General features: G+C 49.1%; 1 protein-coding gene across 8 annotated transcripts in view; it reads right to left on the bottom strand.

Annotated features, from left to right (window-relative positions):
• Window positions 1-13,984: 13,984 nt before the first annotated feature.
• The window catches only part of WIPI2 (WD repeat domain, phosphoinositide interacting 2), a 38,905-nt gene continuing 26,201 nt past the window's right edge, over window positions 13,985-26,688 (bottom strand). For 3 of the 8 annotated variants that reach the window (XM_072836863.1, XM_072836862.1, XM_072836867.1), the window contains exons 4-12: window positions 26,140-26,236; window positions 25,617-25,714; window positions 25,091-25,183; window positions 21,718-21,788; window positions 18,901-19,008; window positions 17,813-17,977; window positions 16,827-16,934; window positions 15,577-15,707; window positions 13,985-15,025 (exon numbers count right to left, since the gene is read on the bottom strand). In XM_072836863.1, the coding sequence (XP_072692964.1) occupies window positions 14,886-15,025; window positions 15,577-15,707; window positions 16,827-16,934; window positions 17,813-17,977; window positions 18,901-19,008; window positions 21,718-21,788; window positions 25,091-25,183; window positions 25,617-25,714; window positions 26,140-26,236 (1,011 nt within the window). In that variant the 3' untranslated portion in view covers window positions 13,985-14,885. The remainder of the gene's footprint in view (window positions 15,026-15,576; window positions 15,708-16,826; window positions 16,935-17,812; window positions 17,978-18,900; window positions 19,009-21,717; window positions 21,789-25,090; window positions 25,184-25,616; window positions 25,715-26,139; window positions 26,237-26,688) is intronic. The other 5 variants (XM_072836870.1, XM_072836869.1, XM_072836866.1 and 2 more) reach the window with 3 other exon arrangements.

Raw genomic sequence — 26,688 nt, 5'->3', positions numbered from 1 at the left:
GGGGACATGGGAAGCCTCTATCTTCCTCCCAATTTTGCTGTGAACATAAAACTGCTCTTAGAGGGGAGCCTATAGGTGGTTCAGGCGCTGTAGCATCTGCCTTCGTTTCACTCAGGTCATGATCTCAGGGTCCTGGGATCCAGCCCCATGTCAGGCTGCCGGCTTCACGGGGAGTCCACTTCTTCCTCTCCCTCTGCTACTCCCCCTGCCTGTGCTCTTTCTCTCTCTGTCAAATAAATAAATCTTAAACAACAACAACAAAAAACTTCTCTCAAAAAATTAAGTCTTTAAAAAAAATTGGCCAGCCAGGCTTCCTGTTAATCTGACTACCAAGCAAATATTTATTGAAGGGTTCAGGCAAAGTCTCTGTAAAGGTTTCAAGATACTGCCTCCAATTCTCTGGCCCCTCCCAGGAGAAGTAGGTCTGTGTCCACTCGCCTTGAGTGTGGGCAGGCCAGGGGAAGTGGGGAGAGGGGTTGAGGACGAGGTGCTAGGTCATGAAAGCTCCTGGAGCTTCCACCTAGATCACTCACTGGGATACCTGCTCCTTGTGAGATGCCTGAACGTCCTGGAGAGGCACCCCCATCCCACCCCCTGCCCCTAGATCACCTGCAGGCCTGGAGGGAGAAGTTCTGGATGCGAAGCCCAGAAGAACACTCAGATGACTACAGCGCCTGGGACATCTGACTGGGCCTCATGAGAGACCCCAGGAGGGGACTGCCCAGCAGAGCCCTTCCTGAACTCCTGGAACAGAACAAAACACGCCTCTGAGCAAATGTAACTAGAGCAGGAGGAAACATGGTCAGTAGGACCCCTACCAGGCCCTGGCAGCCACCCTCTGAGGTAGGTAGGATTATTGCCCCATTTTGCAGATAGGATAACTGAGGTGCAGGGATCCCGGGTGGCTCGGTGGTTTAGCGCCCGCCTTCAGCCCAGGGTGTGATCCTGGAGACCCGGGATCGAGTCCCACGTTGGGCTCCCTGCATGGAGCCTGCTTCTCCCTCTGCCTGTGTCTCTGCCTCCCTCTCTCTGTCTCTCTCATGAATAAATAAAATCTTAAAAAAAAAATATATATATGTTCTCTAAAATTAAAAAAAAAAAAGGAGAACTGAGGTGCAGAGAGATTGAATACTGTGACCAGGGCCACACAGGGCGAGGGTCGGAGCCTAGGGCTGCTTCTGAAGCTGGGGGCCTCTTCCCTGCGTGGAGCTACGTCCGTGAAGGAGCCCTCCATGGTCAGGCCCCGCTCCTCCCCGTGGGCTGACCAGCACGCTGACATGGGCACCGTCAGGCGCTTGGAGGCAGAGGGTCCTTGGCAGCGTCCCCTGAGGATGCCTGTGTCTAGGCCTTTCCTGGCTGCTTGGACTACAGGACTTGCTCTGAAGACCCTGGGGGGAAGCCAGGCCGGCCCACTACCTGGACGCTGAGGGAGAGACCTGGTTAGGCTTGTCCTGCCCTGTCCTGCTAGGGTCCTGGGGGGGCACAACCTGAGGGACATCAGCTAAGGCTACCACCTTCCCCAACTGTAACAGGCAGCTCATTTTCCGGGGACCTAGTGCTCAGAGATGCCAGCCAGGCCCAGAGTCCGACAAGGCAGTAGCTTCCAGGGGGGCCTGGCAGGAAAAGCCCATTGCCATTGGTCACCAGCCATTGGCTGGAACCGTGCGTCCACCTGTTGCACCCATTTTGTGAGCGGCTCCTGTCTCCCTTGAAAAGCTGGTTCTTCCTGAGTTAATCTCTCATGGAAGAGAGGGAGCCTCAGGGGGGTGGACGTGTACCTCCTCCCTCACGGCCTTGTGCTCCTGTGCGTGTGGTCCCCATGACAACAGCCTCCAGCCTTGTGTCACCCCTGAGCCTTTGGGTCATTCTGGTTTGGATGGCCCTGGCCGTGTCTGTAGTCATTCTGGGTTGGTGACCCCCATGGGCAGTCGTGGAGGACAAACCAGAGGCAGCTGCTAGACCGCGGGCTGAGCATCCTCCCTCCCTCTTCCCTACCCCCATCTCCTGCCTGCTGCCAAGTGGCCTCAGCCCCCTGCTGGCACCTGGGGAGTCACTTAGAAGCCAGTGGTGCCTGGAACAAGAGCCGTTTTAATAAATGAAGAGTCTGGACATAAACCAGGCACAGAGAGTGGTGATGAGTGCATCTGAAGGCAGATGGTGTGCTGAGTCAGCAGAGCCAATAAATACCAGCCCGGAGGCCAGAATTCAGTCTCTCCCCGACCCCTCATTCCATGCAGTGTGGCCTCCCAGGCCTCCCCGGCCCGCCCGGCAGGTGAAGCCAGCTCGCGTGGGTGCTTGAAGGCTGATTGTTGAACTTTTAGGAATGGTGCAAGCCAGTATTTCAAGTCACTTTTAGCAATTACATAAATGTATGGTAAACTAAATGATTCTCCAAGTAAAATAGTTTGGTTAGGCCACTTAGGAGATGCCCTTCGACGCTTTCACCAGCTTGTTCGAGGGTTCGCCCACCTTTGGGGGGCCTCTTATGTGCCAGCTCACTCCCCCCCCCTCCCCCACTGCTCTCAGGCCTTGAGAGCTCTGGGTGAGCCCAACGGCCTTGGCTTCCCTCACAGTTTCCAGCTACTTTCAGGCAGAAACGCTGAAGTGGAAGCGATTTCTCCTAAGATTTTAGAGGTGATGAGAATTCTCACCTTCCAGAGGGCCTGCTGGAGGAAGGTGGGGAGGGAATGGGTGTTTCAGGCCCAGGAGGCCTAGTTGGAGGCAGCTTCCCTGGGGGATGGGTCCCTGTGGGGCTCAGGGGAGGGGGTGGCAGTTCGGAGGCCTCAGAGGTGGTGTGGCCAAGCCCCCGTTCTGGGCCCCCCAGTCTATCCTGGGCAGCTCCCATGACAAGGATGCAGAGAATGCTGTACCACCATTTGGCTTTGCCCCCTGCCACGGCCGAGAGGCTAATCCTCCTCCAAATACTTCACGCTTGATGAAATCACATTCTCAGAGTATAGGCCTCACAGCTGGGTGAGTGTGAGGTTTCTTGGCAAGTGCTTCTTACAGACTCTCGAAAGGGTCCGACCTCAAGGAGAGGCTCTTGAGCTCTTCCTCGGAGGAAGAAAATTAACATGTGCTGTGTGTTTGAACACGGCCTCTGCTCTCCGAGCCCACTCCAGGGGGCCTGACCCCGGCTACTTGCCCAGTGGACTGGGGCAGTGGCTCAGCTCTGCAGGTCCAGGAAGATGGAACAGGCCAGAATGGACATGATGAAGCAGGTAAGGAGGCTGATGCAGGTGCTTGGTACTTCTAGACCCTTGGCCCCAATGGCCCTTGAGGGAAGAAGCAAAGCATTCATTGCTAGGCAAGAAGCATTTGGCTGTGCCCAGGGCAGAGAACAGAGGCTGGGGTGGAAGGACCGGGGTTGTTGGGGGTCTGGCTTTCCCGACTCCACAAAGCAGCACCTTGTCGTAGGGTACGGGAGATCAGGTGATCAGGCAAGGCAGGACAGTGAGCACTGGGAGACAGAGGGTGCATTTGGTTTCCTTGGGCAACTAGCAAACTGTGACTCCCTTGTCTTCTCCTTGCCCCGCTCTGCCCCCCGACCCCCCGCACTATGACCCCTGCAGCCAGGGCACAAAGTTCTACTTACGCGACCCACCTCTAAATACCTGTGACCTCCACCTGAGGGCGTGCCCAGCCCAGGCACACAGATAGGGTTTGCCATCCAGGGAGCTAAGGATCCCAGGGGTGGCACTGTCCATGGTGGCTGCCAGTTGGTGGGTAATCCTGGCCCTGCGGTTCTAGTTGCCCCTTGTGGCATGAGTACTGTAGCCGGCTCATCTGGCTTCCTTCCCTCAGCCTTCTCACCTCCCAGGGTCATCCTTCTCTCGATTCTGCTTCCGGGGCCAATCCAGCTCAAGACCAGCCCCTGCATGTCCCCTCCACGGTTGCTTGCTCCTGGGTTACTCCTGCTATGAAGGGTCTGAGTGACACCATGGTCTCTAACGTGCTCTCCTTAGGGCAGACCCTGGCGCAGCGACAGTGACGGAGAACAATCATGCACAAGTATAGCCGTGCTCTGCACACCTTGTCCCGCAGGAGAGAAAACAGAAGGAGGGGAAGGATGTGTGTACGCCCGCACGTGTGTGTGTGTGTGTGTGGGGGGGGGCAGGAGGAGTGGGCCCTGCGAGGCAGGGGGAGTGCGGTAGAGCTGGGCTCTCCCCCAGGACGCACTGGCAGGAGGTTCTGGAGACCAAGGAGGTCAGCGGCAGGTCCGAGCCCACACCTGCTCATTAGGCATGTGAGCATCTCAGACTGTCCGTGGCGGGAGCAAGGCTGGAAGCATTCCCTTCTTCCCCATCACAGACTTTGAAAATCCAAAATTCGTTATCCGAATATATTCTAGGATATACTTCTAAAAGAGAGCACTTTTGAAAACCATCACAATACCGTTATCATGCTGAAAAAAGGTGAACAATGTTTCCTTAACAGCGTGGAATAGACCATCAGTGCTCAAATTTTCCTGAATGCTTCATAAATTTTCCAATTCTTTATTTTTAAAAATGTCGGTCTTACAAAATGGTCAGAAGATCAGTATGTGGAAGCTCTGCGGACCCTTCTGCATTCACAATGGTCATCTCTCCTTACTGACGTCCAGTGTTTTGTCAATAGGTCTGCTAACATCACTTGAATGTCCCAGATGAGCCATTATGACTTTTTTTGTTAGGAGTCCATGTGTCTTTATATTCATCAACAGGCTTATCCATGTCCTTGCTCATCACTTATTTTTCTCCCCCAAACAGGATACATCTTTTAAGATTTCATTTATTCATGAGAGACACAGAGAGAGAGAGAGGCAGAGACATAGAGGGAGAAGCAGGGTCCCCACGAGGAGCCTGATGTAGGGATGTGGGACTTGATCCGATGTCCCAGGATCATGCCCTGAGCTGAAGGCAGACGCTCAACCACTGAGCCACCCAGGCGTCCCTTTACTCTTGTTTCTTTTCCATTTCTCCGGGACAATGAGTCATGGTTCATTCATTCAGCAAGTGTTACTTGTGTAGCTCCTTGTGTAGCCTCCTTATTGTATTAAGCACCATCTCTGCTAAGACGAGGCATGATCTCCCGTTGCTCCTCCCTCACCGCTGTATTTTCTCACTATTGCTGGTGCAGAAAACTTGTGTGGCTTTCATAACCACACACCTGACTGGGCATTGTGATCCCAATACATTCTCATGGGTTTTCTTGGGCTTTCCAAGGAGATGACCATTATTACTTGCAGATAACAAAAATCTGCTTCCTCCTTCCCAGTATTTTTTGCTTCTAATTGTGGCAAAACATATATACTATAAAATTTCCTATTTTAGCCATTTTTAAGCACAGGGTTCAGTGGCATTCAGTATACGCACAATGTTGTGTTAACTTTCATCACTAATTCCACAACCTGTCATCATTCCCAACAGAAACTGTCACCATTCCCTAAACCTTCCCCATGGCACCCCCACCGTGGGCACATAGCAAGTGTCGTGTCATGGGTCTTCCTCAGGGCTGGTGGCTGGGGCTGTCCTGTCCCTTCTCACCGGAAAGCTCTGCAGTGACTTCTGTTTGGAGCAGTCTCTGTCCCTGCTGCCATCTCAGGCAGAATCAGGGTCCGGCCCCCAAGCTGCGATCTGGATCTGGGGCCCCCACCCCAGGTATCTGGGCTGTGAGCCTGCTCCCACTTGTTTGCCTTTAAGAGTTTCTCAACCTGAGAATTTCCTCTTCTTTCGAGCCTGGCTATGTGTTTGTATTTGTGGCTGGAGTGAGAATGGTTCTACATCCACCAAGTTCATTCCTGAACTAAAACCCTCCACATTTCCCTACCAACCCACACAGACTTCCATGGCAGGCTTTCCATTTATGGAGCAGAAACCACGGTGCCTGCCTGCCTCCCCTGTGGGCTCTCCAAGTCTCCTTTCAAAAGTGAATATATCTATCCCATGATCAGTTGAAACACAGTCAGGCAAACACAGCAAGGGATTTGAGGGCTGAACATGAGTTTTAAGTGACAGCTGGGTAATCACATCTTCTCTTAACTGGCCTGTTTCTTTACCAGGTTTTATTTTAAGCGCTTCAGAGCATTTGTGTTGCTATTGCGAACCTTTGCTCAGAGCTCTCTGGCAGCCAAGCCCTCCCCCGGCTTATGCAAATATAACCCCCCAGAAGGCAGCCCCCACACAACCACAAGCAGAGACAGCATGGAGCACAGTTCTGGACCAGAGGAGAGATCAGGCTGGGAGCCTGGGGCCGGCAGCCTCTCCACTGCCCACAGGACCCTCAATTCAGCCCTCCTGCTCTGGACTTGGTGCAGCCCTTTGGACGTGGGGTCCCAGAAGTGTTCCTTCTCTCGGTTTTATTTTTTTTTTTTTTTTTTTTTTTTTTTTTAATTTTTTTTTTTTTTTTTTATTTATTTATGATAATCACAGAGAGAGAGAGAGAGAGGCAGAGACACAGGCAGAGGGAGAAGCAGGCTCCATGCACCGGGAGCCTGACGTGGGATTCGATCCCGGGTCTCCAGGATCGCGCCCTGGGCCAAAGGCAGGCGCCAAACCGCTGCGCCACCCAGGGATCCCCCCTTCTCTCGGTTTTAGACACACAAATGTCAAAAAGGCATTCTGTGCCCCATGAGGTTGGGCAATACGTGAACAGGCTGTGAGTGAGTGGAGGTGAGAACTGATACAATCCTTCTCCAAATATGCAGACCTCACCCTTTCCCTCCTGCAGGTACTTGTAGCTGCGCCTCAACAGGAGAGTTGATTTTGCTCCCTTGTACCTGTCCTTTCTGACTTGTCTTGGCCAGGAGGAGAATGGAGTCAGAGTGACAAGTATACCAGTTTTGTTTTTTTTTTTTTTTGTTTTTTTTTTTTTTAAAGAAATCTGGCGGGTTCCACTTTCACTCTCTGGAAGTCAGCCACGTGTGAGAAGTCTGACTGCAGATAAGCTGCCATGCTGCGAGGAAGCCCAAGCAGCCATGTTGTGAGGGAGGCACCTGGCCAACCTCAAGAAGCCTTCTGGAGAGCAGCTGGGTCCAGCTGGATTGCGGAGTGATGACAAACAATATATTGTTGTTTCAAGAGGAGTTGTGGGTGATTTGGTATGCAGCAGGATGTTATGCTGTAACCATCTTGCAAAAGTTTGCCGCGATCTTCTGAAGCTGAATGTCTGCATACCTCATGCCCCAGCAACCCCACTCCTAGGTTAAGAACCCCACAGGAATGTCCCAAAATACATATATGAGGATGCTCGCAGGGACACTATAACAGCCCCAAACTGGAGACAACCCACATGTCTGTCAACAGGAGAAGGTGTAAATGAACAACCTCACTTTAACACAACAGAGAACACCGCCAGGAGGATGCATGGGAATTTCCTGAAAACCCAAGAGAAAAATGTATGTAGACGTCCTATTCTAAATATATCCTCTGGGACAGTGTGACTGTCTGCAAAACCCAACAAAAAGTCTATTCATTCCTTCCATCCATTCACGGATCTGTTGAGTATTCGTGGATCATAAATGAAATACTCTGTATTTGAGGACGCTGCAGGCTGTGAGTAGAGCCACTTGAGAGGAGGGGGCTGTGGACTCAAGAGAGCAGAAACATCTTGCCAGGCTTGAGGCAGGATTAGAGGGAAGAAGACATAGCAAATGTATCCTTTCAAACAAGCCTGACTTCAGAGACACTGACCAGGTGATGATGGAGGTCACCTGCCTGGCTCCACATACAACTGCTCATGAGAACCTGAAGAGTCCTGGTGGCTGGGACATTGGAGGTGACCTTCCCAACACCACATACACAAATGCACACATGTGCACACAGGAGTCACACTCTGCTATGGGATGAATTTCCATGTCAGATCCTAACTCTGGGGTGCATGGGGTTCGTGTTCTTATAAAAGAGACCACAGTGCTCCCTTGACCCTCCCACTCAGGTGAGGACAGTATGAGATGTGGTTTGTGAACCAGGAAGCAGCTCTCACCAGGCACGGGATTTGCCAGCATGTGCATGTGGGACTTCTAGCCTCCTGAGCTGTGTGAGAATATATTTCTATCGTTTCCAAGCCACCCAGTCTACCGCATTGTCACAGCAGCCTGAACCGAGATGCACATACCACGCATGCGTGCATGCAACAGCACATCCCCACCATCCTCCACCACACATCCTGGCTGTCTTGCTAGAGTCTTGGTTTCAGACCTTCTGTCTGCGACCCTACGCCTCTGAATGTCCCACTTGCCCTTCACCTGGCAGCCACCAGTTCTAGGCAGCCTGTATGGAGAGAGAACACATTCCAGTTTTGAAACTGGAAAGATAAGGCTCCCCATTAATTGTTCAGGGAGAATAGTATGCAGAGCTGTATATTGATTTAAAGAAATCAACTTACAAATGACCTGTTGGAGAAGAAACTGGAAGGAAACACACCAAAAGGTTAACGCTGCATTAGCTTAGGATGGGGTGCAGGTGACCTTTGTCCTCTTTATCCATCCCTATTTTTTCAGAATTGTCCACACTGAGCCTCTGCGTTCATAATGTTTTTGTTTGAACACAGCCACCAGGATGTGCTTCAAGCAGGAGGACCCCATGCCCATCTGCCCCTGCCAGGGACCACCGCACCCCCACTTCCTGGGCAGGAGGCAGGAGGCAGGGGGAACTCTTTCTCCCAGCACTGGCCAGCAGGCCTCCTACGTCCTGGGCCCAGGAAATAGGGCACCTAGGCCCACATCTCACAAATGCCTGCATAACCCAGCAGCTATGAGAAAGAGGAATACAAGAGCCCCTGTCCCCATGGAATCACAGCCCCCGCTGGTGGCCTGCTTTCCCACATGTCCCCAGTTGTGGAGCAGGTGGGGGAGTGGCCCAACCTCATGGGAAGGAGGAAGAAAGGGACACATAGCATCTGAGGAGGGTGCTGTCTCCGCTGATGGAGGACAGTCATCCACCCCATTAGGAAAACCTTACCTTGAGGGCTTCCAGAGACGAGTCTGTCACTGGAGCAGAACTGTAAACTAGAACAAGATGTTTAGATTTTTAAACAGATTTGCATTTTATTTATAAAGGAGCCCAGCAACTGTGGACCCCACCCTGCCAGACTAAGCTGGAAGGTCCAAGCCCTCGAAGCACAACAGAGTAGTTACATTTAAGTTCAAAACCAGCAAGCTAATGATGACCAATTCCTGCCTCTTTCCACCCTGCCAACAGAAAGGACGACAAGGAAGGTCCCCTTGGAAAGCACAGCCAACAGTGACAGAGCCGCATGTGGTCTGCCCCCATGATCTCCAAAACCCCCATTCCCTTGAAGAGCCTCGCTGGTGACAATGCCAATGCGCCCTGGCCTTTCATCCTCCTCGAGGCCACGTGATGAGCAAGATCAGCCCAGGGGGAGCCAGGTACCAGCGGCAGCCAGGAACTCATGTAAATGGAAGCAAGTGTTCAATTTAAAAACCACCTAACATCATTATTCCCCATTATTATAGGTGACAAGGGCAGGCAGGGAGAAACTTCTAAGGGTTTCACTTTATTTTACTTAAGGGCTTATTTCAGGGCCGGCTCTCTGGTTTGAACCTGGCATCCCAAGGGGATCATTTCAAAGGTGCTCAGACTTTATAATGCTCTCCGTTTAATATGCACTTTGCTTTCCTGCTTCAAGCACCTGGAGTCCTGTAGGACTGGCCCCTTACGGACACAGCACAGGTGTGCAACCTCACGGGGGCCCAGCTTGGCATTACTGCCCCCGGGGACTTGCCTACACCCACTCATGTCCTGGCTCTGCCAGACTCCAACTAGATCGGGGTAGGTCAAGAGAGAGGGTCAAAGGGGCCTCCTCTGGGGATGGAGGGAGTGGCAGAAGGCCCCACTGCTCTCTCTCGGCCACCCCGCTTCTCGCTCCCTGGAGAAAACATGCCTGGCTGTTCTAAAGAAACTCAAGTACATCTTTATGTAGAACCTACAGTGAAGCCAGTAAAAAAAAAAAAAAAAAAAAAAAAAAAAAAATATATATATATATATATAGTAGCAAAAACAAAATCACAAATGCTCTCTATAAAAAAACAGGAACCAAAATGAGCACATGGAAAGATGTATGGAATCTTGTGTGTTTCCCTGAAAAATTAAATGTTGTGTCAATGCCCTGGAACAGGGCGGCAATCCCAGCGGCGACTAGCTGCCACCCCTTCAGAAACTCACCTGCTGGGGACACTGCAGGCTCTTTAGAAAAGCAGAACGCTCGCCAGGCATGTCTTAGCTTTTGATGTAAAAGGAACAAGTCTTCCAGCCTAGAGGGAGACCTGTGGCAGAGCAATCCAGCATGCACAAGATGTGCCTCTAACAGAAGCCACCAAACTAGCACTACACCTAAAGTAGCAGCTGAACCCGGGCAGGAACCTGGGCAGGAACCCAGGCAGGAACCCGGGTGGGAACTCAAGTGGGTACTGAGTGGAGCTGCCCCAGCAGAGCCTCACAACAGCCTCCATGTGGGGAGCACTCATCTGCTTAGCCCTGCCCATCCCTCGAGATGCAGTCCTTAGGAAAGAAAATCTTTCAGAAGAGGCTAAGAACACTAGCAGAAAGAAGCGTGTAATCTAGTTCACAAAGGACAAAAATCAATTCTGGATGAAAACCTTCATAAGAATTCAGTCAGACTTCAGGATTCTGATATTTGGCCATAATATTCTAGGAAGAATTACAGTGCATTTAAATATGGTGCAAAAGAGAGGTACACAGCCTGTGAACAAGTTTTAATTTCTAAATACAGTTGTAAAATGCTAATAGCAGTGGACTTTCTAGGCCGATTTGGCCTGGGATATAACCAGTAAGCATATCTACCTGCGGCATGGGTGCACATGTATCCACACGCATGCACACACACGCACACTCCCACCTCACCCCTGACCCCATATACACTGGCAGCACATACAACAGGTTCACCTGAAAAGAAAATGTAAGAAGAAATATAATTAAATTACAACTCAGTAAAGAGTGAAACAATATAGAGAGGAGGAATCAAAACAGTCTCTTTAAATTCTGAGCTTTAAAAAGATTTAATTTTTCCAAATTAAAGACTTTCCTGGCCAGATACCAGGGAAGGATAGAGGGGCTGGCCATGCCTCAAAATCCATTTTTGTGCTTCACAAAATCCACAGAATGAAAAGGTACAATATGGGCCAAGGGTTAGGACCTGGGTGGGAACTAAAATATACATCAGTGAGATCTGCTTGGCAATAAGCAATCATTATATTTTCAGTAAGAAATCAGTTATTCACAAAAGAGAATTCTATATAAAGCACTCTTCCCAAACAGAATACCAATGGCCTGAATGCCCGATCTTTCTACATCTCTGATACCACAGAACCCAAACCAAGTTTTCGACCTGTCCATCTTAAGAATTAAGTACACTTGTAAAATAATGTATTTGGAATTTCAGCTGTGCTAGCTACAGAGTCACAAAGACATTTTAAATGAGAGCTCCTGTCATTCCCTGCATGCAGAAGACAGAACCTACAGACATTTAGGGCAGGGGACACACAAACCAAACCAGCACGGCCCATGCACAGCTCCATGCTGCTGCCATTACAAAGGCTACAAACAATAGCTGCAAAGAGCCAGGAACAGTGTTCCCACCACCGACTGTCCCGTTTCACTCTGTGACCTGAGCACGCCTAGTCTTCTCTGTACATGACCAACTATTTTCTCGTCTGCTCCCCAAATGGATCAGTGAGGAGGCAAAGCCTGGGAACTCCCTCCTGTGAGAACCATAGGTGGCTGCTCAGAGGCCCTAGAACACAGAAGCGGAAAGGCAGGGATGAAAGGGAGCCACGTGACCTACACTGTGACTTATACTTACGTTGTTCTTGAAGATTTCTTTCTGACCAGCTTAGTATTCAGAAACGAGAACTGAAAACCACCATTAGTTTCATCCCATAAGACCAGTTTCTGTTTCAGGGTTTATGGGGCGCTGAGCCCTGGGTGCCCGCAGCACTTGACAGCAGCCCCGCCAGGCAGGGATTGTCCTGCGATCCAGCACAGGAGACCCCGGCCCCTGGGGGGCCCACCCAGGCCATGCCAAAAGGAAGGTGCTAGAATTGGGGGCTGCATGCAGGTGTTTTCAACTCCAGCTTCAATCCAACTGTGGTTTCCGCTGCTTTAGAAAACACACAGGCTTGGTCCCAAATCCACATGGGTCTATGAAGTAAGTTTCTGGGTTTCGTTTCCTATCCCATGATTCTTTCGGGAGCTTGGAACGTTATGACATAATACAAAGTTAACATTGGTGTACAGTTTGGAACTGAGCAAATTAGTGCCATGTCAGTTTGACTGGGGTCCCTTTCTGTCTGAGCTTCCAGCATGGCACCAAGTGTTCTGCTAATGAGCATCTCAGCAGCTTCCTCCAGTTCTCTCCTCTCCTGCGTCCCCTGCATGCACCTCAGGACTAGCCAGCCCTGCCCGGGGCTCCCTGCTACAGGACAGGGGCAGTGGTCACAAGCCACTCAGGCCACCTTTTCTAACCGCCTGTCCTACCACTGAAGAGATGGTGGCTGACAGGGGAGTCCCACAGCTCCCAGGACCTCCAGTCTCAAGGACAGATGAAGTCACACACCTCTGGTCAGGAGAAACCACAGAGCAGAACTGACTGCCCACATCGCCATGAGTGCAGAAGCCAACACTCAGACACCAAGATCAGCAATATTTAACACAAAATCGGAAAGGCCATTCTCTCTTTGGTAATGAGGAGACCCTAGCTGAGGGCCCCACATCAGCCTTACGCACCTGACACTGGTTTTCCCGTGAACACTCACCGCAGCCGTCGACACAGAGTCCAGTGCCTTGTTCCAGAAGATACAGAGATAGGGCCTCCCAGGTCTGACACAGGCAGGCTGTGTCCTGTGCGGCCCCTCAAGAGTCCTTAGGTTAAGCGTGTCCTTGCTCGGTGCTCAGCAGATGCACACTGTATCACATCTGGGCCTGAGGGTCACACTTCGTCAGGGATGCAGGTGGTGTGCCAGCCTTTAAAGGAAGGTACAGTATACTCTGCCTTCACCTCTGACCAGTAGCGTACAGCATCTCAGGCTGCTGCCCTAACCAGCATTTCTAGAGATTTCCGCTGCTGTCCAAACTTATCTGGGTGCTCTCTGCACCTAGGCTCTCACCTTCAAACCAACCACTGGATATGCAGCTGTAAGGGTACAGACAGACCCTGAGGTTGGGCATGGAAAGTGTGCAGTCAGCTCCACCAACTGCTGCAGCAGCCCCCTCAACATGGAGCACATGCCTCTGCACCTCCTCTGTCCAGAAGGCTGACACGGGGCAAAGGGAGGGCAGATAACATTTTTGCCTTGTTTTAACTTCTGTCCTTACCCGTCACCATTCTGTCAAGAATCTATGACGACCTTTTACACCACTTGAATTGCCTCGAAACTTTGACTACTAGATGTCTTGGTCTGGAATGCAGATTCTGAGGTATCTGTGGTTGTGCGACTCCTGTAAAAATGAAAAGGGGAGCTGGGCTAACACTAGGACTTGTGACCACAATCTCACGTCACTTTGTTGAACAATTCTGTAAGATTAAAATAGAAAAGGCACATATCACCCTGTAAAACCGGTGCTCACAGCCTCCCCTCTCCCCAGGTCTGTCGCATTTCCCTCTCTTTAGTACTCCTGACACGGGTGAGAGGAGCCCTTGACAGACGGCGGGGCTCAAGGTCCGAGGACAGTTCGGGTGCCCCCCACACTGTAATTCTATGCTCCATGGGTATAGGGAGTAGCTACAAAATTCCTTAAAAACACACAAACAGAACCCCCACACAGTTATTCAACAGGAAAATTAAAGACCAGATAATTTAATTACACAAAACAAGACCACTCTCCTTCGCTCTGGCCCTCTGAGGTGTTCTTTTGAGTTCATGTGCTGTCAGAAAGGAAGATTTTTTTAATGCCAGAAAGAATCTCTCCTCCAATACCCACATGAAAAATAAAGCCAGAAACAAAATAAAAGTCCGGCAAGCAAGAGATCCCAGAATAATCCAATTTGGAAAGAATTTAATTAACAAAATAAAATGGGGGGAAGGGCCCAGGAGGGGCTCTGGAGAGAGAGGACCCCTCCCCATGGCTGTTGCCCCCTGAGCCTGGCAAACCCAGAGAGGGCTCTTGGACCCGCCTGAGCAGAACCCGCCTTAACACCCAGAACCGCTCTGCACGATGCCACCTTCTCCTTGTGTACGCTCCTCCTTATATACAGATTTTAAAAACCAAACAACTGCAGTTGTTATAAAGTGGCTTCTAGCTCTCCTATGCTGGCTTGGCACATTAACGCATGCAAAGCAAGGTTTCAAGGGCTTCACCAAACAGTTAATTTTGGCAAAAACAGAAAACAAACAAAAAGCTAAGATTCCTAAGCAGGATTAAAAGCCACTGAAGTGAAAACGATGTATTTCTCAACAGTATGGAATAAGACTACAGCTACGATCTTTTTTTTTTTTTTCTTTTTAAGTCTCTGCCATCCTCTCCCCAACTCAGGTCAAAGTTCATAGCAGCATAACACAAAGTCCTCCATCAAGCCAGTGTTCTCTGCTCCGGGGGTCAGAGTTCACAGGTCAAGTTCAGTCCGTCCGAAGAATCATAGGAGGATGCTCGCTGTCCTCCTCCAGCCGCAGAGCGCTGGCCTCCTCTTCCAGACATGCGCCGCCCACGGCCCCCAGCTCGTCTCCGTAGGCTGCAAAGAGACAGCGCAGCCACGCTCAGGGGCAGGGTGTGGAGGGGTGAGGCGGGTGAGGCGGGTGAGGCAAGTGAGGCAGGGAGGCTGGGCCTGGTGGCCAGACCCAGACAGCTACAAGCTGCAGCACACACTAAGACTGAACTATAATCTCTGACTATAAGCTTTTTGCGGCCTTGGGCAGCTCAAGATGAAGTCACTTATTTTCCAAAATTCATAAATGTCAAAAAGACGGCTGCAGAGTAAGTAGGAGCTTTCCGACGGACAGGCCGCAAATTTTCCTCAGCGAACAGGGAGGATGGGAATAGTTCTCGAACTGCTGATGCTGGATGCGCGACACCTGATGGAAAGGGCCACTTCATCTCAGAGTCACAGCGAGCATGTACAATCTCCTGTGTGAGCAAATCTATAGGATTGCCAATCTGAGGTCAAGCTGATTGGGAGAGGGGTTGGGGTGGGGGACAGCTACAGCTACATGGCCTCATCTGTTGGTATGTTGACCACCCAGCTCCTGCAGCAGGATGGGCCCTGAACGCAGGCCTGCCATCCTCCCAGGCCCTGAGTGATGCGGGGGTGTCTCAGGTGTGCCTGCTGAATGATTACACAGGGCCAAGGACACCTGCTTGGCAGTGTCAGAATTTAGGGGAGTATTTTAGCCAAGAGGCAGCAAGCCAGGGACAATTCACGTGCACCTGAAGTCACCCAAGCTATCATCACTATTATTCCTTCAAAAATGAAAATGAATTCAGCTTTGAAACCCCCAGGTGACAAGAGCTTGCCTCTGAGCCCTACCTGTCCCCTGTGTGTGGGGAAAGTGACAGGTGGGCAGCTCTGCTCAGGGTAAGAGCGCCAAGCACAGACCGCAGCAGGGGTTTGCGTTACAGCCCTTACCAAGTCTGGTCGGAGATGAAGGCACATGAGTACCTGTGGCGACAGTTGTGTTGTAGGTCTGAGTCACTAAGGGGCAGTCGTGAGAGGCTGAGTCTAAGATTTCATTGGTTGTCTCCATGCTTCCATCCAACCTGGTAGAAGCAGAGAAACACAGAAACAGTGAGGCTGGATGGGGATCTTGACAACCTGCCTCATGCACCTGCAGGGCCAGAGGTGCCCCAGCAAATGCAAGAAGGTGCTCCAAATGGACACACATGTGTGCGCCCTGTGCTGTGCTCACTATAAGCTAATTCTCCGTGGGTATGTTCACTCGGATTTTTCACAAAGATTTTTACATGGGAAGTCTGACGAAGAAAGTTATATTAACTGAGATAATCTTGCATTTTTAAGACTGAGGATCATAAACAGAATTCACTATTAAAAAAACTCACTTTCAGGATCCCTGGGTGGCGCAGCGGTTTGGCGCCTGCCTTTGGCCCAGGGCGCGATCTTGGAGACCCGGGATCGAGTCCCACATCGGGCTCCCAGTGCATGGAGCCTGCTTCTCCCTCTGCCTGTGTCTTTGCCTCTCTCTCTATCATTAAAAAAAACAAAACAAAACAAAAAAAACACTCACTTTCATCCCCATTAGAATTAATTATAGTATCATTTTTAGAGAATTTCTGGATAATTCTGGATAATTTTTTGGGTAAGATTTTATTTACTTATTCATTCATGACAGACACAGAGAGGCAGAAACGGAGTAGAGGGGCAGGCTCCCCACAGGGAGCCTGATGTGGGACACGATCCCAGGACCCCGGGATCATAACCTGAGCCAAAGGCAGACACTCAACCACTGAGCCACCCACTTGCCTTTCTGGATAATTTTTAAAAAGCAAAAACAAAATCAAACTGCACTACTTCCCAATCAACAAACATTAATGCCTTCTTTTCCCAGAGAGCACGTCCATCTCACAGTGAGCCTGTAGGCGCTCCTGGGATGTGTACCACCCAGGGGATGCCACCCAGAGCACCCTCCCTTTTCTTGCAAAATGCTAAGTTCCCACCGTAGTCCACTTGTACTGGGGAAGGACAAGTGCCACACCAGACACCTGTCCAATCTCTTCCCAGTTACTGAAGTGAGAAGGCGGGAGAGAAGTGTGGGAGAGTACAGTCTGGGGAAGTAAAGCTTATCAACAGGCCAGCTCCACTGGAATGCATCCCTTTGCACACTGGCTTTCACGGAAATGGCTGGTGTGAGGCCCGCTTACTTGTGCTGTTTCATCAGGGTACACTCGCCTCCTTCCTGGGGGTCCAGGTTATACATGTACAAGTACCCGTCGGAAGCTCCCACCAGTAGTCGGGGAATCTTCTGAATTCTAGTGAGAATAAAAAGAACCAAATTCTAGGACCACAACTTTCAGACAATGTTATTACACCAGCAGCCTTGCCTTTGGCATGGCCAGGAAAGAATCCTCTCACTCCCGCCCCAAAAAAGCACTGAGTTAGCTTTGTGCACTCGACATCCTATCTACTGGGAAGGGGAAAGATCGCACCCACTGTGTTGCTTGAGGCTGTAGCATCAAGAGCTCAAGCCTTGAGGGGTATTTACTGTGAACAGACACTGAAGCCCACAGGAGAATAGGTGGGAACAAAACCATTTCTCATGGCTTCTCTAATTACTAAGGGTAGATATTTTCATAAGCTTTTCCATCTGAGTTAGCGGCATAAAAAGGATGTAAAATAGTATTTATAAGATTCATGTAATCACAAAGATGTGAGATTAGTGAATTTTCAACAGTATTTTCCTATATGGATGTACTTTGAATAATCAAATGAGGCTCTCAAGGTGCCACGTGCATTCTGAGGCTGTACTCCAGAGTGACACAGATAGCCTTCAACTACGTCAACCTGCTGGTTTTGTAGGCCCCCCAAGGGTTAAATATTGGCAACCTCCTATAGTTTGGACTTGAGAGGTTTTTTCATTACCATTACAAACATTCCCCAAAAAAGAGGAAGACTTTTTGGATCAGAACACTGCAGATGAATCATTCTAGTAATGGTGAAGAGGCACTCGGGGGGGGGGGGGTTCCCCCTTCTTCCACTTTGATCAAGTCAAAGGCCTAAGTTTGTGGGTTGTTCCTGGATGAGGAGAAACCTAGCCAGGCTGCCGCGCCACCATCTCTGGTGACCTGTGACCAGACTTCTGACTGGACGCACCCGGTAAACACAAGAGGCAATGCCCATCCCTACTCACGTGGCCAGTGAGCAGATGTTCTTGTGGCCACAGAAAGGCAGGCGAACTGTGGCAAAGGCTCTGCCCTGGTTGAACATTTCTGTTACTTGGGAGGGCAAGTAGCTGGTGGAAGCCATGAGTACCTTCCCGAAGTACCCAGTCCAGGTGGTGGGCTCCTCCTGAGGTCTGGAAGGAGGAACCATCATCAGATACATATACAGGGACTCTTCACCAGAAGGACCAGGCCCCACTCACAGGAGCAAGTGTTAGCTCTGAAACTTGAGGAGAATTCCCTGTATCTCAGGACGAAGGGATGCAGAGAATGACAAAGTCTCAAAGCGTGGGGACACTATAGGCATGTCTTCCGGGATGGATCAGAGGAGACCTGTCAGATTTCAGAGCCCAGAAGAGCTGTGCTCCTCATGAGCGGCCACATCAGACTGTGGCAGAGGATGAGGTTCCCCAACTTCACAGCAAATGTAAAGATGTACAGGCCAAATTCATGATCTACCCTCCTCCTGCCCAGATATTTTTAACAGGAAGTCTTCAAAAACCTTATTAGCAAAATCTCAAATTATTTTCCCAGACCCCATTTTTTTTGCTGCTGTTCATCCGGCATATATTGTAAGTCATCTTAAATGTTCCTCTAAATAGGACAGCATATAAACAAACAATACTCATTCTAATGGGTATCTTTTTAACATTTAAGAAAAGGACCAGCACTTCTCCAGGCACACCCCTCACAGTAACACATAATTTCAATCAATTGCTTTAAAAATGGAGATCACTGTGGGCATGCTGGAGCCAGCACCCACTCCTAGAGGTGTTTACCTCTAAGTGTTTCTGTGGGTCAAGGTGGCGCTAAGAGGTGGACGTGTGCAGAGACCCCAGACCATCCACTTTCACCCTCCCTGCTTCATCTTTCAGGGAAGGTCATTTCCCTGCTGTGCCCGGATGTGGTAACACTTATTCTAGAGCTGGCTTCAGGGTCTTTATTGGCAAAAATGACTAAAGGTAAGACAGTGTCTCTGTTGATATCCTCATCCAGTCAGTGGAGAGGGAGCTTTGTATTTTTTTTTTTTTAAAACAAATGTCTCGTTGCAACTCACTTTTCTTTCACAGTCTCAAGTTTGAAGATGTGCACAGTCTCAGTGTTGCTAGATGCAGAGAGGAACATGCTGTCCATGCTGAAGGCCAAGGAGCAGATGCTCACACACCTGAGGGCAAGTGGAAGAGGGAGCAGAGTTACACAGTTGTCCACAAGCCTTGGTGTGGGCAATTTGTCACCCTTCTCCAGCGACTTTAAAAAGCCAGACAAGTTAAGTTCCCAGAATAGGCATGCCTGGGTCTACTGGTATCTTTCTTTTTTCTCTCTAGCTTTCCCTCCCCCGCTCCCCTTTTAAAAGATTTTGTTTATTTGAGAGAGAGACACATAGCATGTGCAGGGGGAGGGGCAGAGGGAGAAGCAGACCCCTGCTGAGCAGGGACCCTGACGTGGGGCGATCCCAGATCCCAGAACTCTGGGATCATGACCCGAGCTGAAGGCAGATGCTCAACTGAGCCACCCAGGAACCTCTCCAGCTTGCTTTTCAAAAATTTTTCTGAAGAAGGGAAAATGTTTTAAAGGTAAACCAGGGATCCCTGGGTGGCTCAGTGGTTTAGCACCTGCCTTCGGCCCAGGGCATGATCCTGGAGTCCCAGGATCAAGTCCCACATCGGGCTCCCTGCATGGAGCCTGCTCCTCCCTCTGCCTGTGTCTCTGCCTCTTGCTCTCTCTGTGTGTCTCATGAATAAATAAATAAAATCTTAAAAAAAAAAAGTCAAGAGCAATTCTTTAATATTTTCTTAGCCAATTTTATCTGAAATTCCAAATAATAAAGGGAATCAGGGCTTCATGAAACCATTTTTTTTTTCTGAATTAGGCTGGATTTACAGAACTAAGGTTAGTAAAAGAAAATCCAATAATTTAATTTATAGCAGTTACTTAATGTGCAAGAAAGCAAAATGGCAACCTTGATGATATTTAAGAATAAAACTTTCAACATGCTAAAACCTTACAGTTTATCTGAAAAACCACTGTAAAAATCCCAATCCTCAAATAAATCTGCATTTCCTTATAGCCCTACAAATACAAGGCATGTTTTGCCCTGTCAAAAGAAGGGGCCTTTTCAATCTAGTACATGTTTACTAATTGCTTGTGAGGTGTCCAGTGTTGTACAAAGCTCTGGGTATAAATCAGGAACGGTTCTCACTTTAATGGCTCTGTGAGGTGTGAATACAGATAGTAAATTTGCTGCAAACAAAGTGATGCCAAAAAGTAAAAGTGGATGCGCTAGAGAAGCATGGAGGGAAGGGTATTTCTGCGAGAGGATCAGGAAAGCCTCCCTAAGAACACTCAACCTAGACTGCAAGGGTTCAGAAGTTGGTTAGGTCACAGGTGTGACACCAGCATAGGAGACCCCACGTAGACAGTGGAACCACTGTTCAGTGTGGCTGGAGCTGGGAACACAGCTGAAGGACAAGGGTGTGGGAGGCCAGCTTATAGACCAGGGCTGAGGGATCTGGAGTTAGCCCTACCAGCAGGAGGCAGGCCCTGAAGGTTCCACATGGGGGTGTGCTCTGATTGTGCTGATGCAAGAGCAACCGGGGCCATGGTCTGAAGAAGGGACTGAAAGGGCCAAAAGCAGATACCAAGGTGCATAAGAGGTCGGGTGGTGGCGATCTGAACTGGGTGGGCAGGGATGCCGGGGAGATGGGAGTGGGTAGGACTGACCCGGGGCATCAACACCTAGCTGGACGTGAGAAAGGAGCCAGTGTGAAGCCCCTTTGACTCAGGTTCCAGGTTGATGACAGTGCAGCGTTTACAAGATGATGGGCAGATGGGGCACATTCTGACTGGTCGCTGGAGGGCCCAGCATCCAGCAGGCAGGAGAAATACAGGAACATCTCCAGAAAGCAGCCTGGGCTACACATACAGGTGAGGAGTCACCAGCACATAGGCAACACAGTTTATGGGCCTATGAGACTGTACAGAACAGGATGAAGAAAGGCCCCAGGGCAGAAGTGAGATACAGAAGAAAAAATCTAGAATGGTGTGGCGTAATGGAAAACCAAGGAAAAAGAGGAAAGAAACACAGGAGGCAGTAATGGGGAGGGACCCGGGCATTTGGAGATAGGACCCTATAGCACGTGTGGGCCATCTCTGGGAAGGACCCCACGGCTGACAGGAAGTGGTGACACACAGTGCAAAGTTCACAGAGAAGGGGGTGGCTGATAGCTGCAGGTTCTGGAATACTTCCTGGCCCTGTTCCTGCCTCGAGGTGGGTACTCTTAGTTGCCCCTCTGGAATGGGGAACAGACCCCCCCCCCGAGCCAGTCCTGTGGCAGATGATCCAGGCCTAACCAAGCAGGATGGACGTTCCTTCCTCTCAAGCGGGTGTCAAGAAAGGGAGTGCTAAGTACAGACTCAGTAAGGTATGCAGACAGGGAAATAAGTGGGGTGACAGGACAGAGGGGAAGCTGGTTAGTTTCCAGAGTAGACAAGCAGGATAGAAGCATGCTGACCATTCAGGAAAATATTCAGGAAAATATTGGCCTACCACCTCCGATCAGGTGGAGGAAGCTATGAGGCCCCAGAGGGCCAGTCAGGCTACTTCTTTCTCATTCCCTGGGCTGCCTGACCATCACCCTCGGTTCAGGTGGGATCACAACAAATGAAACCCAGTTTGCTTTATAAAAACGTTCCTTTACTTCTCAGGAGGACAATAAAACCTCCCCTGACCATCCAGCTGGGTTGAAAGCACTTACACATTTAAATGGGGTTCCCAAGGCTGCTTTAAGTTTCCACTTGTTGACCTGGAGAAAACAGAACTGAAATCCAAATGTCACCTCCAGATCAATTCCAGAGATTCACATATCTTACTTACCTCTTAACTCCTCTCCGGAACTCAAAGAGTTTTTGTCCCTCTGGAATGGAGAATACTCTAATCACGGTCCCCTGTGAGAGGTGTAAAAGGAAAGAGAAAAGGATTTTAACGGAGGAAACTCAGCCTGTCTTCTTCACAATAGACCCTGAAGGAAACAGAGAAGGGGGACCTTGCACTGGCAGCTTCTGCACACGGGCCCCCACACACCCTCTGCACACCAGCAGCACCGCAGAACATTCCCAGCTTCTACTGCCTACTGAACATTTACTCTTCTCTTTAGATACTGCCGCTGTAACTCCCTGCTTATCTCAAACACCAACAGCCTTGACATCGAATGTGCAATGGCTCTACTTCTAAGTCGTGTGAAGTTTCAACTCTCACACACTGACTCTGGAAGCACGTACTGCACATCGGGAAGCATCACCTAACTCAATGGTCTGAGACACCTGGGACCCCCGACATCCATCCTTTCTTGTCATTTCAGGCTGAGTCACTGGTCAAGGGAGATTGTAGGACCAAAGGAGTATAAGAATGAGCCACTCTCAAGATGCCAGCGTCCCTGCCACTCCCTCACTTCTTGCCTCCCACAAAGTAACAGGGGGTTTGTGGATGAAGAGACAGTACTTGAACATCTGGGAGAAGTAAGAGAAAACAGCCAGGAAACTGAACACAAACGGTACCTTCAACATCTAAATGTTAAAAGAACACTAGCAAGCTATGGTAATAAAGTAGCACAAGAAAGACTCCTATAGCAAAATGGAAAACCTGCAAACAGGCAGTATTTCAAGATTCTCAGGACATGAAGAACTACTCAGCGTGTAACCTGACACCATATACTTTCAGAAGGTTCAAACTGTTTAGTATAAAAACTGTTAATAATATCTCACCTGTTTATAAAGCAAAAATAAACTATAAACAACCTAATTTTAGACCACCAGGAACTGTACCCCTTTTAAAAATATTTTATTTAAAAGGGGTGCCTGGGTGGCTTGGTGGGTTAAACATCCAACTCAGGTTTGGTTTTGGCTCAGGTCATGACCTCAGGATCATGGGAGGAAGCCATGCCTCAGGCTCTGTGCTCAGTGGGGAATCAGCTTAAGATTCTCTCTCCCTCTCCCACCCCTCCCTTCCATGCACACACACTCTTTTCCTCTCTCTAAAATAAACAAATCCATTGGATAAAATGTTTTTTTTTTTTTTTTTTTTTTTTTTTTTTTTTAGATAAAATGTTTTTCGAAGACAGTGATTCCCTCTGGATAAAAGGATAACAAATGAGTTTAGAATTCTTGATAATTAGAAGGATAAAACAATACATTCGGATGCAAAAATAACCATAGCAAAGGTTTTATTCCTTGTAGTCTTAGCTTTCTGATTTAGAGGTTTTTTGTTTTTGTTTTTTTAAACAACATACCTAGTGCATAATACTAACTACTGAAGGGCTGCTGGTCCTAGCCTGACTGTGCTCCCTGAAAGAGGATTCAGCATACACTTAGACATGGCCCTGGCACCCAGCAGAATGGGGGAGGTCTCTAGGGGGCTAACTCTGTGAACTAAGACGATCTGGTTAAAAGCAAATCAAAAGATTGCTCTTCATAACCCAGGAATAAAAAAAATCATTGTATTCTTAATTGCCTTTAGAGTCCACGGTACTTTAGGGAGCTTCCAGGACCTCACAAAAACTGGGGAGATGAAACTATTAACTGAGGACTAACACAATGGCCACTTCAGTAGAAATGCACAAGGTGACAGTGTAATTGGCCAGTGGTGTTTAAAAGCAAAGCCAGGGATCCCTGGGTGGTGTAGCGGTTTAGCGCCTGCCTTTGGCCCAGGGCGCGATCCTGGAGACCTGGGATCGAATCCCACATCGGGCTCCCGGTGCATGGAGCCTGCTTCTCCCTCTGCCTGTGTCTCTGCCTCTCTCTCTCTCTCTCTGTGACTATCATAAATAAATAAAAATTAAAAAAAATATAAAATAAAAATAAAAGCAAAGCCAGGCTTGGAGTCAAAGCCTTTGTCATCGCCCAACTTGGTGACCTCGAGCAAATCAATGGTCTCTGAGCCCTCGACAGGAAATGAGAAAGTGTTTACCTTGCTGAGGGGATGGAATGGGGTCATGAATATAAAGGATCTGTACACCCAATGACTAAGTGACCCACAGATGGCAGCACGGTCATTACAGAAACTGTATATGAGAGTCAAGCACAGAGACCCCTCAGGAAAGTTCAAGTGAGTGGACTTTTCTCACTGGCCCAGCTGGTTGGCTGAACCAAGGTGGACAGGCAACAGAAGGGAGGCTAATAATTTAGGTTTTTAGTGAGAAAGCATCAAAGCACAACTAGGCAGCTAAAAAGCAGGTACTGGTATTCAGAGTTGAGGAACAGGCCGGAACAAGACCAAGGCCAAAGCATGGTATTATCGGATGACAGAAAGGGCAATGGAACAAGAAATAGCAGCCTTGCAAGGAAGAGCACAAGGACCCTTTGGTGTCATGGAGGCTGGGAAGGAAGGCCAAAGTCACTTTGTCCTATGTGGAAAGAACTTTAAAAAGACCACATCCTTTTAACCCCGAAAGTCTGTTCATTACAATCTCTCTTGGGGGGTGAGCAGTGTGTGGACAGAGGTAGAGAGGGAATCTTAAGCAGGCTCCATGCTCAGGGCGGAGCCCATTGTGGGGCTCAATCCCAGGACCCTGAGATCATGACCTGAGCTGAAATCAAGAATCAGACCCTTAACCAATTGAGCCATTCAGGTGCCCATTCTTTGGAATCTCTTAAGCAAATAAAGATGCTCAAAGATTTATATGTAAAACAAATGCACTATTATCAATATTCCAAATATTATATTATTCCACTCTAAATATTAGGAACAATATAAATGTCTCCAAAGGGTAATGTTCAAGTAAACCACAACGGAATATTGTACAGCCATTAGAAGTACTTCTTAACTTAGAAAAATCCAGTATTATGCAGAAAAAGAGTATGGTAAATTATACATATTGTATAATCATAATTTTCTTAAATAACTAAAAAAAGAAGAAAAGGAAATACACTGCAATGTGTTTAGGCTCACCCTGGCCAGAATTACATCTGCTCTTCACTATTACACAAGCTCCGTGGCACAGCTCACACTAGCATGTCACCGAGAAGCATGCTGGGGGTGCTGCTTATGCACGTCTGCCTCCTCTGCACGATTCTGTAGTTCCAACTGGCACATGGGCCAGCTCCGGTGGTACAGAACGCACTCCAAGCGGGTTATCTGTGCCTCTCTGGGAGCCGGTAAGCACAGAAACTCATTTGGTACCTTCACTGTGTGAGCAGAGTGAGACAGTGCCAAACCCCCAAACTAGTTTCCTATCAGGCCGTAACAGACTCACCTTCTCGGAGGCAGTGGCAAGCTTGGTTCCACTGGCATCAAACGCCAGTGCTGCCAAAGGACTGTCGTGAGCTGGGATCATGTTTGCAGCTCTCTGAAAGGCAAAACCAATGTGACATGACTGCCACGAAGTAAGACCACACCCCATGCTGCCACTGGTCATCAGGCTGAAGTGCCAAGTGGCTGTAACTAAAACACCATCCTGATCAATTTGAATTGATCAAATTGGTACCAGATTGGCACCACAGGTACCAGATTTACTGGGGAAGGGACCCAAGGAAATGCTGCTCAAAACCTTATAGAAAGCAAAGCACTTTATCCATTAAGTCTTTAGAGCTCTCTCCATTCCTCCAAACATCCACAATGTCAGGAGCTCAGCACCATGGGAGGTTGGGCAGAAATCTGAAGTCAGAGGTCACCCAGACCTGCTCTGCTCATTAAGAAGGCGGTAGTGAAACCCAATTTTCCAAAGGCTCCATGGTGCTTGCTGCAGAGAGCAGATGACCCCAGTACAAAAGGAGACTCACCAAATTCATGGTGTCGAAGACCTGCACCTCTCCAATAGTGGCACTGCCTGGGTATGCCAAGTAACCATTGTCGTTGTGTATCGACAGTGCACACAAGCCTGTGGTAACACACGGAGGCAAACACGGAGAGTCAGGTCCAGAGGGGGTCCTGTTTAGCTGCTGCACCCTAGTATTTATGTAACAAAGACTGGAGAAAGCAAAGGGGCTCAGACACAGCTTTGGGGGTGCTGTGCTAGTGTGTTTCCAGTGCCACCCCCAAAGCCACCTCCTCAGGTGACAGGAGGATTATAAAAACAGACTGAAGGCCTTTGGTTGGAACTGATCAGCAGCCTTGGAATTGGGAGCTGATGAAACTGATTTATGTGGTCACAAGACCAACAGCAGAAGGAAGGTAGTAGCTTGCTTATTTGAAAATCAATACTTTCAAAAGCTGTCTATGTTGGTGGAGCCTACATGGAGAAAAGAGCTCATCTTTAAAAGGCAGAACCAGAAAACTAGGGCTTTCTTCCCACAATCAGTTTACCTGCAGGGTTTGGAGGGGTTTCCCTGATCGTGTGCAGTACTTTCATGTCCCGAATGTTGTGTATATAGAGAGACTCCTCCAGGCAAACTATCAGCCTCTAGGAAAGAGACACGAGACAGAAAACCAAACATAAAGAGCCAATACAATACTTGCTTCCATCTTCTTAACTTCTTAACTGACTCTCCTTCTGGAACATCATATGGACTGCACAAGCGCGGCATGGCAGTGCGGGCCGTGGCCAGGAGGCCCTCCTGCAGCGCCATGCTCTTCATCTACCAATTAAGTAGCGTCCACAGCCAGCTCTGCCTGTTCCTATGACCATCTCTACCAATTCTACTAGGACCACAAATCGTGCCATTGAACGTGCTATTTCAGAAACTAGCAAACTATAGCAAAGAAAAGTACGGTTTGTGTTTTTGGTTTCTGTTCAGCTCACACCCCTCTCCTCATGAAATTCAGAGCAAGTGCCTTGGACAGGTCTGGTAGGTTAGTGGCTTTCAAAAACCCGTGCTGAATGGAAGCATGGCGAGAGGACAGTGAAAGCCTCGG

This window comes from Canis lupus, chromosome 8, assembly GCF_048164855.1.
Source record: "Canis lupus baileyi chromosome 8, mCanLup2.hap1, whole genome shotgun sequence".
Taxonomy (NCBI): domain Eukaryota; kingdom Metazoa; phylum Chordata; class Mammalia; order Carnivora; family Canidae; genus Canis; species Canis lupus.
The sequence above is the reverse complement of the archived record's forward strand: the minus strand, read 5'-3'. Positions and strand labels throughout refer to the sequence as shown.